This window comes from Zeus faber, assembly GCF_960531495.2.
Source record: "Zeus faber genome assembly, chromosome: 5".
NCBI lineage: Eukaryota > Metazoa > Chordata > Actinopteri > Zeiformes > Zeidae > Zeus > Zeus faber.
Genome location: NC_137192.1, coordinates 11,178,619 through 11,194,809, shown reverse-complemented (window position 1 = coordinate 11,194,809; position 16,191 = coordinate 11,178,619). Strand labels below are relative to the sequence as shown.

Genomic DNA, 16,191 nt, shown 5'->3' with positions numbered 1-16,191 from the left:
AGGACATTGACCCAAACACCGTATAATATCACAACTCCTTGATACACTGTGACATTAACGGCTCTTTTTCCAGGTTTTCTTCACCGCTGCCGTGTTTCCCCATGCACCCACTGACTTTTATTTCTCCAAACAGGAGCTCTGGTGGACATCTTTGACGACTACAGCTACTTATTCATCATGTGCGGAGCGGTGATTTTGACCGGTGGGCTCTTTCTCTTTGTCATGAACGCCTACAATTACCACATGGTGAACAAGGAAAGGTCCGCTAAGAACCAGGAGCTGCAACGTGAAGACCTCCAGGAGAGGCCCCCAGAGCTGGCACGGGAGGAGCCAGCATCAGAGCAGACTGAGCCCGGCACAGGAGACGAGACGGCAACAGCTTTAGATCAAATGAAAGCAAACTCTGATCCAGCAAGTCAAAAACGGGAAGAGAACCAGGAATGTTGTGTGTAGAAGCTGTTTCCTGCCTTTTCATGACAGCTGCGAATGCAATCCTGTTTGACATGTGGAAAAGCAATGTGCACCTGTGAATACTGTAGGTAATCATTTGCATGTGTTTACCGTGCCACACATAGAAGCAAAAAGAGTTTTATATTCTTACCCTTAATATCCAAATCGTTGTAATGAGCGATGTTTTTCGCCGGTTTTATTCTTTTACTTCAGTACTTAAAGTATAAGCAGCTCTGCAGCATGCAGACTAGACAATTTCCCGTTATAAGTTTTTTAAGGCAGTCGATTGAACTTCAGTTGGGTCTCCAGGGTGACACAACAGAATGCAGTGCACTTTGATTGTATTTGTACTTTTCAAAGGTCTTTGCAGAAACGGCGAGAATCGAGTAAAATTGAATCAACCGTCCAATAAAAGCCTGAAGGCGTGGGTGCGGCAGTGTTTTTTTTTTTTTGTTTTGTTTTGTTTTGTTTTGTTTTTGCTTTAATGCGTGGCATTATAGTCTTGCAAACAATTCCACTTTCACAATGCATTTCAACATGTTCTACTGTGTGGACTGTTTTTCAAGCTAGACTTGCTGTTTCATTGAATTCAACGTGTGCATTCCTTATCCAGTTTCTACCTCTTAGGTGATCTGTGTTTCATATTGTAAGGATGTCTGCCTCTCTGATATGAATGTGATTTACGGTTATTTCACTGCCCTTCAGATGTCAAGCAGATTTGCTGCTGCTGTGGATAATCTTAGGCAGTGATACCAAACCCCCGGCTCTTTTATGACTGGTTGCAGCTCTTTAAAGTGTAAAAGTTACATAAAAACGTTCTAAAAGAGTATTTAAAAAAAAATGTTGTTTGAGACATTGTCTGCGGTTTTAAAAAACTGAATTTCCGATGAGACACATCAACCTACGATGGCTTCTAGAGGGAGCGTATCTATTGAGATCTGGCAATTTTATTATTGATTATTCGTATTTAATTTTATCATCACTGTATATAAGTAATAACCTGGATCCGCAACTTATCACCGGACCAACCGCGACCACCGTGTCCAAATCCTCCATCAGCTTCCACGCTACAAGCACCACAACAGCCTTCATGCAATAATTAATAGAAAAAACAACTTTTGTATTGATCCACGGTTTTTATTTAAGCCTTTTAAATTCAAATTTAAGTGAGATATTCCAAAAAACACGGCATCTACCACTGCAGGGCGAAAACCCGGCAGCCGCGGCAGACATTCATTAGTGTCGGCTCATCGCTTTTTCCATGTAACTTACCCGTTTGCCGTCTCCCGTCTACATTTGTACATAATTTGTGCATAATAATACGTAATACATTTGTGGTTGCAATGGTAATAAAAACATGGTAATAAGAACGTGGTAATGATACATTCCTATTGTCGCATACATCATGCTTTTCATTCAGTGTTTATTTTTAAGTTCATAGAAATAGACGTGAACAAAAATGTTAATAAAAGCAGGTGAGTTGGAACACATTTTCGTTAGAAGCCCTGGTGTATACCAAATTCTGTGAAATTCTGTGTTCAGGATGTTGAAAATTGTTTTTTTTTTAGAAAATACAGAATGGCAAAAAAAGATTGAACTCAGCAAGACCCAAGGAAAGAGGAAAAAATAATCAATGCTCTCGACCAAACAGTTCAAAGGTGATAGAAATGTATATCCAACTTTAGCCCTTTTGCTCCTTCAAGGACACTCCAGGGGGGCCCTAGCTTTGAGACCCTGTCTTAGATCATACCATTTCGTTTATTCTAGTAGTTAACAAAATAGTTGCTTCTATGTCTATTAATTGCTCATTTTTCATTCATAAAATTGACCGAAGCAAAGTCCAAGTGAAAAAACCTCCAAGTTCGAGTCAAGTCTTAAGTCGCAGATGGTCGAGTCCGACCAAAGTAGAAAGTCCTAATTATGACTTGGACACAGGTACTACAACATGTTTAATAATGATGTTGGAAGTGAGCTCTGACTGCATATCGTTGGATCATTTTGGGGTCCCAATTTATCAACAAAGGTTGATATTCTTAATGTACATCAAACCTATATTTTATCAACGTAGATCCCTTCGGTAAAAAACATTCTGTCCTACCATTTTAATTCCTTTTCATTCTTCATTTCATTTTAACAGAATGTGATGCCTACATTCTATTATACCATTCATATTTTCTTTTTGAACTTAAAGTGTGGAGTTTCATTATTCTGAGAATAAGAATTTCATGCCCGACTGATCCGGTCAAATTTATTGTTTGATAAGCACCGTATGTTCACGAGACATGCACATTTCTTTGCAGGAGTTTCAAAATGCGTCGTCATTCTATTGTTAATTTAGACGTCTTTATATATTGTGTCTCCTGTACAATGGAGGGATAAACAGTTGATATGAGACTGCATCACACAGTCACTGCGCCTGACGACGTGCGCCGTGAAAATGGGAACGAGCAAATCTCACATTCAGGCGGAGATGCCGGTGAAAGGGTGTCAAAATCAAGATTTAGAACCAAACCTCAGCGCTATTGGTGGCGCCGTCACATTTTTCATGCCAATTAGAAGACTCGGGAACAAGTTTGAAAATGTCAGCAGCTTCAGGCGTGAGCGCCTAATGAAGCGGGTCCTGGATGTTCCGGGCCGCCGCGCAGCCTCCACGCACAGTCAGCAAATCAGTCGGCCAATAAATTAGGAAACGCCAGTGCCCGCTCGCAAACCTCGACCTCCAGCCCCGCGGTCCGGAGACTCCACAGACCAGACGAGGTAAGAGAGGGAGAGAGAGCGAACCCCCAGAGACTATAGGGGGGAACGGCCGTGTCGGAGTCCGGGAATGTTTTTTATGATTATTATATTTGGTGGTGTCCTGCTCCAACTCCAGTCTGCTGACCTCGCTTCTCTGTGTTTGTTCCCCCCTCGCCATTGTTGTCCTGAGAGTCCCAGGGGGGTAAAGACTCCTAGTTCGGTCTCCGCGGGGTCCCTGGAGGTCATACGATATTCTGACAATGGTAGTTGGATTGCAAGGTCAAACACTGTGTTCATGGTGTCATTCGGGAAAAGTTGGAACCGCAGCAAAGCCTCATCTGTTGGACTGCTTCTGCTAGATTTCATCAGAGATCAGAGAGCACATCGCTCCTGTTCTCTGCTGCACTGCACCAGCTCCCTGTGTCTTTCAGAATGGATCTCCCATGATAAAACTCTCGCTGGTTTAGGACCGGCCTCCTCTTCTGTTTGATTTTTTTTAAGCATCCTCACCATCATCAAAAAAAAAAACAAAAGAAAAATTGGGGATGGGGCTTTTTTCAACTACGTCCCAAAACTGTGGGACACCATCCCAAAAGATTTTAGGCTGGCGGGATCAGTGGAAAAATTTAATGGGCAGCTGAAAATGTATTTAAATTGTATTAAATTGAATTATTTAATTTATTTAACCCTGCATATAATTAGCAACTCTTTTCATTATTATTTTCTGTTATCAGTTTTTACTTTTTATGGTTTAGATATTCCTTTATTTTCCATCATCTTGCCATTTTTCATAGCCTTTTATATGTGAAGAACTTTGAGCGTTTGTGTATAAAAGCTCCTATATAAATTAAAATTATTATTATTACATGATGTTACATCCACAATTTCCCTCCAGGGATGGATTAAGGATCTATCTATCTTTATTATGTTCACATCTGTGATCCAAAATATTCTGTCCAATAATAAGCCAAACCCTGTATGCGCTCGCATTTTTGATACTTCCTCTGCGCCCAAATTCACGGATACGATCAAGTCTTCCACAGTTGACATTGGCTCAAGTCAAGATGATGATACAATTATAATAATAATAATAATATAATTGTAATGATAATCATTTTAATAATAATAATTTAAATTATACGATCTTGGACCAAATTTCACCGTTAAAGCAGAAACAAACCCTCTAAAGTTTCCCGGCCATGAATAACTCACAGCATACGTGCCCTAAAAAGGAACCGTCATTGGGCAGAGTGAAAGTGGAAAGCTTCTAAACAAACAGATCACCTGGACACTTTTAGAGACTATGACTAATTTAAATACAGAGGTTAAAAATGCCAGCGTCAATATGGGCTCCTCCCCGGAGAAATGTGAAGAACTTTAAACCTTCTTTCGCCAACAAAGTCTCAGCGTCTCAGCGCATTCCCCCTCCTGCTCGGGACACAACCTTTTTTTTTTTTTTTTTTTTAAAGCGACTGCCCTCTTTGTGTCCTTTGACATAATATCTATTGACACTCACTGATGTGATCAATAAAATGAAGCCCTCTTCATGTATTCCTGACATCCTGCCTGTTAGCTTCCTAAAAGAAGTATATGGATCCGTCAGCCCATGTATTCTCTCTATAAATAACATGTCTCTACTGTCTGGTTATGTCTCTGCTTATTTTAAGAATGCCATTGTTCTTTTGAAAAAAAAAACAACAAAAAAAAAACCCTAGACCCTAACTCACTGGATAACTTTCGAACAATTTCCAAACTGCCTTTAAAAAAAAAAAAAAGAAGTTGACTCTTTGAGACATTCCAGTCGGGATTTAGGGCAAACGCACAGCACCGAGACTGCACTCCTTAAAGTGATGAACGATCTGCTGGTCGCCGCTGATGCCGGAACATCTTCAGTTTTAGTTCTTGCAGATCGAAGTGCTGCGTTCGACACTGTTGATCATTCTATTTTATTGGAACGTCTCCAACACGGGGATGGCATCTGCGGTTCAGTTTTTAAATGATTTTATTCTTATTTACAAGATAGATTTCTTTAGTGTAGCCATTGGCAAGTCACCGTCATCCTCTGAAGAAGCCCCTGCGGGGAACCACAGGGTTCTGTCCTTGGACCACTCGTGTTTTCTCTCTACATGTTACCCCTGGGCCATGCCCTGGGGATGATACTAAATTGTACCTCTCTTTTAACCCCAATGATTTGTATCAAATGAATACACTCAACGACTGCATCCTTGACCTCAAATCTCAAATACTGGATGGGCCAGAACTTTCTACAGCTAAATATTGAAAAAACGTAGGTAATTACGTCAAAACATCTGGGCTCCCTGGCCCGAAACATAGGCCAAAACTGCAAAAGTCACCTTTGATAACCACCACAGCTTGAAAAAGCACGTCAACACAGTTGTCCAGTCTTGTTTTTTTTTTCCAGCTCAGGAGACTCTCCGGGATCAGTTTAATTTTATCCAGGATAAATCTAGAGACTGTCATACATGCTTTTATTTCCTCTCGTTTGGACCATTGTAACTCTCTCTACACATGTCTGAGCCAAAATCGCCTACATAAATTACAGCTTGTCCGAAGTGCAGCTGCCAGACTCCTCACCCAAACCAAAAAAAGAGAGCACATTACTCCTACTTAAGCTTCTCTTCATTGGCTTCAAATTTAAGATTGATTTTAAGATACTATTGATGACTTTTGAGGCCCCTTCTGGACTCGCACCCAAGTACATGTCAGATCTTCTGACACCGTACGCGCCCGGTCGCAACCTGAAGTCCTTTGCCAAGGCTCTGCAAGCCATTCCACACACCTGGCTGAGGACCAAGGGTGACCCCACCTTTCCTGTCAGGGCCCCCACTCTCTGGAACAGCCTCCCTGAAGAGATCAGACCGGCGAGCTCCTCATCCTCCTTTAAGTTCCCCTCAAAGACATACTCATTTATAAGTGTGCTTTCTCAGGGCGCGTGGTCTGATTTCACTTTCACCTTTTAAGTCAGTTCTTAAAACCTAAATGAAACATTTTTATGTCATGTTTTATATTAGAGAGTTTTGTAGCTCCTCCTCATATGTAGCTCTTATGTTCCCATATGTCCTCCCCAATGCTGTATAACCTTTAAACTGTTTTAAATGGTTTTTGCCATTGTTGACACCATTTTTTGAAGCACTTTGAAACATTTTTTGAAAGGTGCTATATAAATTAAGTTTATTATTATTACCTTTGAACAAAATTATTGTATTGTGATACCTTGCACAATCTCTGCTGCTGAATGTGGAGCACTTTAATTATAGCGCTTTTGCTACACAATTGTTTTTTTCATATCTTTCACAGTGTCTGCGTTTGTTAGTTGCAGAGCGTGATTTGCAATATGCATGAGAAGACATCGCCCACGCCCAGCAGCCTTATGTTCTCACAGACACGTACCTACAAACAAACGGGAGAGACCAGTGGTTAGGTTTTGATTCCTTTTGACCTTTGGATCTGTACGAATCAGATCTCACTTGTTTACAATTGGGAGCTGATGTGATGAGTGTGGAGTGATCTTACGAGAGAGAGGAGTTTGGGACACGGCAGAGAGGCAGGGGTGGGCTCCCAGGGGGCTCAGGGAGCGCTGGTATCCATCAGCGGACAAAAATTGAATGGGATGTTTCGGGGAAACAGAGATTAGATAGGCCCAGGGTGTTGAACAAGCAGAGGCCAGCTGTGTAAGGCTTACCTCTCTGGTGTGAGGACGGAGCGCAGAGGAACAAAGCCTAGCAGCGCTTGTCTTTTTTGGTTTAAGGCTGAACACTCATCTGGAAATATACAAAAACGAAACCATTCATGTTATGTTTACGATCAATCAGTGTATGGGGGCAGGAACAACAGTAAATTGGTGTTTTGATTCTCAACCCAGCGCACACCGCAGCAGTAAAACTCACTGCAACACTTCATTTTAGGCTTAAGGTGGTCAGTTGCCTGTGTAAACAAGCCAAAAACTAGACTTACAACAACCGTCAGCCCCCTAGAGTACGACCCATCTGCAGCTCAGGATTCCTGGCCTCGCCGATTGCTCTGATGTTTTTTTTGGAGCCACCTCGCTCCCTCCCAAACCTACGCTGCACTGTAACAGCAATATTTGCCGGGTGACAGGAAGGTGCTGCAAGGCAGTGGGGGAGGTGGGGTTGATTTATTTGGTGCTTGGCAAACATGTTGGTATACTCCTTTGCTATCGGTTAAAATTTGCAGCATTCGCAATAAGAGGAGGACTCCTCTGCCCACCCGAGCCGCTCTCGCCGGGCCCCGTACGGGGGAGGAAGCTATTTCGTGGCTCCCCCAAGCACCGGCGCCCCACTCACCATGGAGAAAAAGCAAAAACAAAAAAAAAACCTGGGTCACCGTTGTTCATTTAGAAGCCTCCTGCCTGACGGAGGAACAGCCCAGCTTGCTACTCATACTACTCCTACTAATGCATTAACCATTCAAACAAGCAGTGAAGAGATGGAACAGATGGATGGATGCAGGACAGAAAGAGAGAGCGCAGAGAGGAGGGAATGCGGGACGACCGCATAACAGAAGCAGAGCGTAAAAAAAAAAGGGGGGGGGGGTGCAGGGTTAGAAAAAGCGAAAGTAGGGGAGCGTTTACTACTTGGGGGGAGGCAAAGCGAAGCCCCCTTTACATCCATCACGGCTGTCTCTGTCCCACCGAGCGGGGGTGGGGGGTGGGGTGGGTAATGAAAGTAATTTTACGTACATCCATAATTAATATGCTCTCTTTGGGGCGCTGCGCCGGAGCCGGGCCGGGTGATGGAGTGTGTTTATTGTATGGGCGTGAGGGCGCTGGCGGGACGGGGGCCACGGGGGCCGCGGCGTGGTAATTCAGCAGCCGTCAGTCCGGCGGCGGCCGGGTCACACTGGCAGAGGAATGTGGGACAGCGCCGACCCGGACGGTCCCACAGGTGGGGACGGAATATATATATATTTTTTCTTCTTCTTCCACCCTCACGTTTCTGCAGGAAAGAGAAGAGGGTTAGCACGTTGAGCACCGCCTCAGGCCAACGTCCTCCCTCCGAGTGTCCTCCCTCTGTCCTTCTTTTGGCCTCGCCCTTTTTTCTTTTCTTGCAGGGAATACTATTTTGTTTCCAACCCGCTGTCCTCTCCTCTCTTCTCTCTTTCTCTCTGTCTTCAGTACGTTGCGTTAGTGGGCTCCTTTCAACTTGGTGGCCATAGCAACTGACAGGAGTTTATTTTGTTGATAATATTGGTGAATAGATGGGTGGTACATTCAGTCAAGGCATTTTTTTTTTCCTCCTTTCTTTTTCTTTACTTATTTTATTTATTCACTCATTCACTCATTTGTATGAATTTCATCTTTTTACTTTATTTATTTTTTAACATTTTTGTGACTTTAGGCAAATGAAGCACCGACTGCCTATCCATCTCATGAAGATCTGACTGTCTATCCATCCATCCGTCTATCCTTATCTCGCTTTATTCCTCCTCCGCTGGCTCACTCTCCTCTAAGAAACACACCCTGAATGCACTTCAGGAATTCCTCTCTTTTTTCAGCTGGAACGCTTTGCGCACAACACAGTTCAAACCCGCGGTGCCCTCAGTGCCGGCTCCTTTTGAAACTCTGCGCTCTTTGAATTCTGCCCGTTTGAAGCCAAAGACCCTCTCCATCTCCTTTGCACACGGACTCACACACGAGTCTCACACACACACACACACACACACACACACACACACACACACACACACACACACACACACACACACACACACACACACACACACACACACACACACACACACACACACACGTTACACCTACTCACGTTCCCAATCACACACACAGGTTATACCTACTCACGTTCCCAATCTCACACACACACATGCGCACACACACACACACACACACACACACACACACACACACACACACACACACTCTTCAAGCAGCGTCATTTGTGACGTGATGGATTTTTTTCTTTTCAACTTTGCCTCCCCTCACTCACGGTCTCTCCATCTTTGTCAATTCTAATCAATCCAGCTAGAGTCACCTTGATTGGCCCTAAAAAAAAAAATCAACATTTTGGGAGCTGCCAAAGCCTGAAAGACGCTAAAAACAAATGAGATAAAAATCGTTGTTCACCCAGTGCTCTCTTTACATTCCTGCCCTCCCTCCTAAGTGCTGGGTGTGATTAAGGTTCTGTTGCCAGATGCGAGTCGGGTCGCCAGGTGGCCGCACCTCGCCAACCCCATGCCACCGCGGCTGAATTTAATGGGCGGCATATGGCAGCGCTGACTGATGAGCGGCACGGAGACGGTGACTGGTTGCTGAGTCGTTCTGTCGCGGGGTCCCCCTCAGCCCCCCTCAGTGGACCACGCCAGAGGACACCTTCATTCAATTCAGCATCCCAACATCCCAAAAAACATTCCGTTGATCTGCCTGTCTTTTTCTACAGTTACTTAAGGGCACACAGGACGTGCAGAGATGCACGTCGGTGCATTCAGATTCATATCCCGGCCACATAAACACATGCGCCCTCCCACACATTGAATTATACCACATATACCTACAATTATATGTATGGAGCAACCTCAATTTCATGTGCGCAAATCATCCTTTTTCTTCCTGTTGGGATTCATATTTAGGGTGGCTTAAACATACATACAGCTGTGGATGCGTTTTCCATTGTTGTCTTTTGTGACTTTTCGTTCTTTCATTCAAGGGTTTTTCTTTGTGCAAACTCATTTCCCTACCAAAAAAAAGAGTTTCACGATGAAAACAGAGATCGTTACTCACACCATGGTAAAAAAAAAAAAAACAACCCCAAAAAACAAAACTGTTTGTTCCCCAGGACGTATTGAAGAAAGGAACAGCATCAGCTCCTCTGCCCCGAGGCGGCAATGTCTAAGATTCCATTTGTGCTCGGGGGGAAAGAGGCTCCTACAAGGCGAAAACAAAAAGTTCTTCTTTGGTAAAGTCTTTCTCCCGGTGTGTTTAGTCCTCGTCATTCTCGAAGTCCACGTCTATTGTTGTTTTCATCGCTCGCTATTTTGTCTTTTTATTCAACCTCTGCTTTTGTCGTGCGATGGCAGGAGTTAGGCGTTCAGACGAGTTCCTCCGCAGCTGTTTTCCACAGCGGTGAGGCTGATTCTAACACAAGGCTAAGTAATATGTTTTATTCATTACAGTCATCCGTGCACTCTCCAAATATATCCACGTTCACAAGAAATTTGGCCGCATCATCTGAAAATAGCTTTGTCGTAACTTAGTCACAACTTTATCATTGGGGTAAAAAAAAAACGAAAAACAAAAACAACCAATTGAGAGTGTGAATGCTGCTGCGGAATGAAAAGCGAGTGAATTTAATACACACCAGAATGGTTGGTCAAAATAGCTCATATGTCAGAAAGAAATAAATCAGCCAAATAATGTTGTTCTCAGCAGCACTGCGGTGGAAATGACACTGAAGCGATTCCGTCCTGGGAGTCGACACCTTTTCCACGAGCGGAGATTATTTGCTGTTTAATTGGTGCCCGCTCAAGTGTTGACCTTGCAAATTCTCCCTCCTTTTCCCCCTTTCCCTTACGACGGAAAGCGACGGGAGATGCGGTTTGAGGCGGGGGCCAGAAGATGCAAGTTGGACTCTATGGCAACTGGCGCCCGCGATAAGGTCGGATTGGAGATGGGAGGCGTTTAATTAGTAGAGCCACGGCCGTCCCGGAGGATCGGCTTTTTATTACCTCAATATATCATATAACGCACCGGCGAGCACTTAGAGGCACAAGCGCACACAAACACAAACCGGAGCGCATGTGGAGGGGACGGTTTGTGTGCAATAGAGTGGGAGGAAAGAGAGAGAGAGAGAGAAAGAGAGAGAGAGAGAGACGAGACGGAACGCTTGAGGAGAGGTCAAACACAGACAGCCAAAAGAGGGAGAGAGTGACCGGGGGTCAGCGAAAAAATCAGCAAAGTAAAGTTTGACGACAGAAAAAGCCCCAGAAAAAAAAAAAAAAAAAAGGACAATCAGAGCGAGGGAGTGAAATGAGACTCCTCGCTGTGGTTTTCAGCCGGTGCAGCATCCGTCCGGCTCATTACGAAGCTCGCTCAGATCCGTTTGGGGGGTGGGGTAGGGGGGTGGGGGAGCTTGGCTCAGGCGGCCGATCGTTGGGTCTCTTTGGCCGGGACGGAATTAGTGGCATCTGCTCGGAGCCAGTTGGACGCACGGCTTTGCGGTGGGTTTGGGCCCAGCCCCTGTGAATGACTGTGCAGCCACATCGTGTGTTCCAGCACGCCATTAGCATATGCAGAGGACTACTGTGAGGGAGAGAGGGCGAGAAGAGCTGAGAGTCGGGAAGATGGCGGATATTTGTTTGAAGAGGGTCTCGCACACGTCCATCTGCATGGATTGTCTCGGGGGTAACTGGTTAAGTCTGATATAATACTCACTCGATATCAGGGTTCTTTGCCACCAACATGGTGTTTGTAATGGATTTCTAGTCTGTTAATATCCGCCCGTCTGTTATCCTTTGGCGGCGGAGTTTTGCAAGTTGCTGGTCACACCGCGCATTGTTGGAGGCATTAATAAGCATTCCCGGGCCCTGAAGCACACCTGGGTTCCTCTACTACATGCCTCAGTTGCCATCAGCTTGAGGTGGCCCCACTCGCTGCCCTGCCCGCTTGAAAAATCAACTGAAGCATTTAAGGGAAAATGGACTCTTGACAGGGGTCCCCGCTGAACGGGGGTATGGATATGGATGAGAGCAAAACTGTCATGTTGTCAGTGTTTCCCCTCCTATCCGCCCCCGCCAGGAAAAAAAAAAAGGGGTGAACTGGTCACCAATTAGAAGGATGCACCTTCAATGTCAATATGTATTGATCTCACTGAGAATGGCACATAATGGGCATTATTATTGGTATTGTATGTTTCGTTTGTTGGGTGGGACGGAGGGAACAGACCCCTTGGCCGAAGCAAGAAAAAGTGTCATTGAAAGAGGTTTTCTGCGCCACTAGAGGTCACTCTTGCTCCATTAATGAAGTTATTAACGCCGTCACTCCTCCATCCCTCCACCGGCCCTCTCTCCATCTGTCAGTCATCTCGGCCTTCTGTTCATTTCCTTCCTTTCGTCCATCTTTCACAGTTGATGGCTTTTATTATTTGCCTCCTGTTTTCCTATTCTCTCCGTCATATTGTAAATGTTAGGTGAACGTCAGATCCTTTGGGGCATGCCGTGTGACGACGTGAGCTTTACTTTGTTTTTAAAAACAAGACCAAAGAACAACAAACACACAAACCCGTCTGTCTTATAATGCAATGAACACACGCACGCACACGCACGCACACACACACACACACACACAACACACACACACACACACACACACACACACACACACACACACACACACAGACACACACACACACACAGACAGACACACACACACTACAAGCCTTGTTAAACAAGCACGCACCTTAATTGCATTTGAATCAAGTGGCTTTGGCGCAAATGAACGACAGAAACAATCATGCAAGACAGGTTTTCTTTTTTTCTTTCTAAACGGGCGAATCCCATGAACGCGTCGGGAAAAAAAACCCAACTTAATGGAGACGCGATTGGGCGACGCTAACAGGATTTTGACGCAAATTAAAGAGACACACACAAGACAAAGGGAGATTAAAAACTTCAGCATCAAAAGCGTCCCTCCCCTCCTATATTGATTAACCGGCACGTTGTTGTCAACGTTTAGGTTTGATTACCGCTGACACGCACAGGCTGAAACACGAGGCCGGCGTAATGGCCGCCACACGCCGCGCATATCAAGTGTAGCGGCGATCCTCGCGGAGTAATTAATATCGCTCTGTGGTTATGAATTTCCTGGCATAAACGGCCAATCGGATTTGCATGGCTAGCACGGCGGTAATTAAGACGGAGCATTGGCTCTCTCTCTCTCTCGCGCTCTCTCTCTCCCTCTCTCTCTCTCGCGCTCTCTCTCTCAACCTGACACAAACCAACACAGAGGTCATTTAACATCCGTGCTGCTTATCGGTGTATGGCGGAGGACACCGATAGTTATTTATGCTGTTACTACTTCCTTTCAGAAACAGAAAATGGTCACGCCTTCTACCACATATTCTCTCAAGTCGTAGCTTCCCACACAGAGTCTATCCCGTTCCCCGGGTGTGTGCGTTTTCTGTTAAGTTTTAGCCACTCCGCCCCAGTTGACACTGGATTGTGTTTCTCCTTGTGTTCCACCAGCCCGGGGCCCTTGAGGACTTTGATCGTGGTTTCTCAAAAATCATCCCGTCAAAAATGTGTCAGTCCGGATCAGTCAGCTAGGTGGTGGTGGTAGTGGTGGTAGTGGTGGTGTCGGGGGCAGATATTGACCTTGTGGTTGGGAAAGCAATACACTGTGTATGGCTATTTCCAGCCCTCCTCCACCCCACCCACCCATCAGATGTGGTCGATTATCTCATCTTGTCCCTTGATTGATTCTTGGCGATGGGATGTCGGAGGTGGTCAGATAAACTCTGCATTACACTCACGGCGTGGTGACAATGAGGCGGACATGTAACTAAAAGGTGGAATAATGAAAAATATAAACAAAATTTGCCTGGTGGTGCCATGGAAGCGTGACCTTCCCCCTGAAACCCCTGCATAATCCCTCTCCCAAGATACACTTAAAAATCGCAGTTGAATTATGAAATCTATGAGTGTGAATAAGGATAAACATCAGAGTGTGTGTGTGTCTGTGTGTGCGTCTGTGTGTATGTGTGTGTGTGTGTGTGTGTGTGTGTGTGTGTGTGTGTGTGTGTGTGTGTGTGTGTGTGTGACTGCCCGGTGGTGTAGCAATGCATCTCTGTCCCCCTGCCTCTCCCCCTGCAGATGAGATGAGTGATTCTGCGGTATAGGGGCTCTTCCCTCACTCTGTGTCATTTCCAGGCCAGCAGAGCCCCCGGGGACCCCACCCCACCCCCCCACCCGAGCCTGTGACACACTTAACACATTGTGCTCTGCCACAGCTTATTTTAGATCGGCCTCCTTGGCTGCTTTGGGAGGACGTTGGCTTTATGTAAATCATATCAATGCATCTGCAAAGAGGTGTGTGTGTGTGTGTGTGTGTGTGTGTGTGTGTGTGTGTGTGTGTGTGTGTGTGTGTGTGTGTGTGTGTGTGTGTGTGTGTGTGTGTGTGTGTGTGTGTGTGTGTCAGTAAGCCACCAATTGAAGAGGATGTGGAGGAGGTGGTGGAGGAGGAGGAGGAGATGAAGGTTGGGGTGGGGGGCATGGGGCATCTCCCAGTAAGCTCTGCTAGCTGGTACTGCTGTTTGAAAACTTCATCAAAATCCGGGTTCAACATTCAGCAATGAAACAATGAAATATGGGATTTTTCTCTTTTCTTTCCAAAATGATCTTATGGATTACCACTTTAAATGATGCATGAAATAATTCTTGCTGAGTGACACAAGTGAAAGCTGCAGAAAAGAAGAAACAAACGCCGCAATGTTCAAAGTGTGGATCAGCGCCCAGCGACTGCACCAAACGTGCGTGGTGTTTTATTTTTACAGTGCGTCACGTGTGTTTGAGCCGAAGCGTTTTGGAAAGGTTTGTGTTTAGGATTACACAGAGTTGACCACAGGTGGGACGAGCGAGAGTCATTCTATTTGTTAAATTCGGCTCCCGCTGTCTGCGTTTAATGGCTCCTTCTCCGCCAAGCTCATCGCCTCTATTTCCACTTGCACCTGCTCCCCCCCATCACAGCCAGAGCGATACACACATACATAGATCTTAATCTTTAAAGATAGAATTAAATAGCAATTCCTCAAATGTCTAAAGAAAAAAATCTATACAAATATATGCAGAATATTTGAATGTGCGGAACAATGTGTGGAAAAACTTCGGTGTTGCTTCCAACCACAGATTGGGTTTCTGCTTGTAATCCATGAGATTATTTAGTTTCAAAAATCTAATATTTGATGTTTGATTTCGCTGGTACTTTATAAAAACAGCCCTTCAATGTTCTTGTGTTATGTAAAGTATGTGCTCCTCTCTAAGCTGTTTCAATTGGAGGTGGCAGGGTCCGCCGCTCCCAGCAAGAATGCGCTGATTGGGGCAAACGCAAGTAGTGAAAAGCAACACAGCTGGGTTGCGGTCAGTAAACTGTGGATAAGAATGAATCATTTCATGAAAAAGAAGCAAAAAAAAACCAACAATCCCGCTTCAAATGGAATTCTGCGATGATGTTATAATTGGCACTTCACTCAATTTACATTTTTTTCCCATCACACAGTTCAGCTAGTTCCGTGAAAAAGAACACAAACGAAAATGGTATTCATGGAGCGGCTTGCATACCCGGCTGACGCAAATCTCTCGGCGTTCGACATTTATGCACAGGGAGGAAAGAAAAAAAAACAGTTGCCGTGGCGGACGTGAGGGAGGGCGTGATAATGGGAGGTGAAATCCTACATGTTATGCACAGCGGGGGGCGGGGTGTATTGATTAGTCAGGAGGCGATGCTATTGCGATCGATGGGCGGTACTGATGAAAACGTCCACAGGAAGAAAAGCACATCATCACCCTCCTGCTTCCCTTGGCCCCGGCGTCTGCAGAGGGCAGCGTGCGGGTGGGGGAGTCAAAGAGAACAGGGGGGGGGGGACGTTTGAGGCATGTCACGAGATAAGCTCAAGCCCAGTGCCAGCCAGCCGTGTTTGGAGATGGAAATGAAATGCTTTATTGTTTTGGTTGACCTTGGACCTTGACCTTCCATGTCTGTCTGCCGAGACAATTTAGAGAATTGTGACTTAAAAGAGAAGGGAAAAGGGGGGACGCTGAGCGACAGCCTCTTCAGTAGGATTTCAGTCTATTTAAAAATCCTTATATATCTTTTCGCTTTATGGTGCGTGAGGGGTTTGGATGCACTCGCGACCCGCGCTCCGCTTCGCTTCAAACACAGTGAGCGTTTCTCTCCTACCAGCTGTCAGGGATTGTAAACGACTGAAAAGGGGTTGCATTAAGGACCGCGCCGTGTACGTG

General features: G+C 45.2%; 1 protein-coding gene across 1 annotated transcript in view; it reads left to right on the top strand.

The window, feature by feature from the left end:
- LOC307230526 (monocarboxylate transporter 2-like) overlaps positions 1 to 16,191 on the top strand; it is a gene marked incomplete at both ends in the record, with an annotated part of 45,798 nt that overhangs the window by 22,497 nt on the left and 7,110 nt on the right. Inside the window, one exon of the mRNA XM_080000962.1 lies at positions 134 to 372. Coding sequence (XP_079857088.1) covers positions 134 to 372 — 239 coding nt within the window. The remainder of the gene's footprint in view (positions 1 to 133; positions 373 to 16,191) is intronic.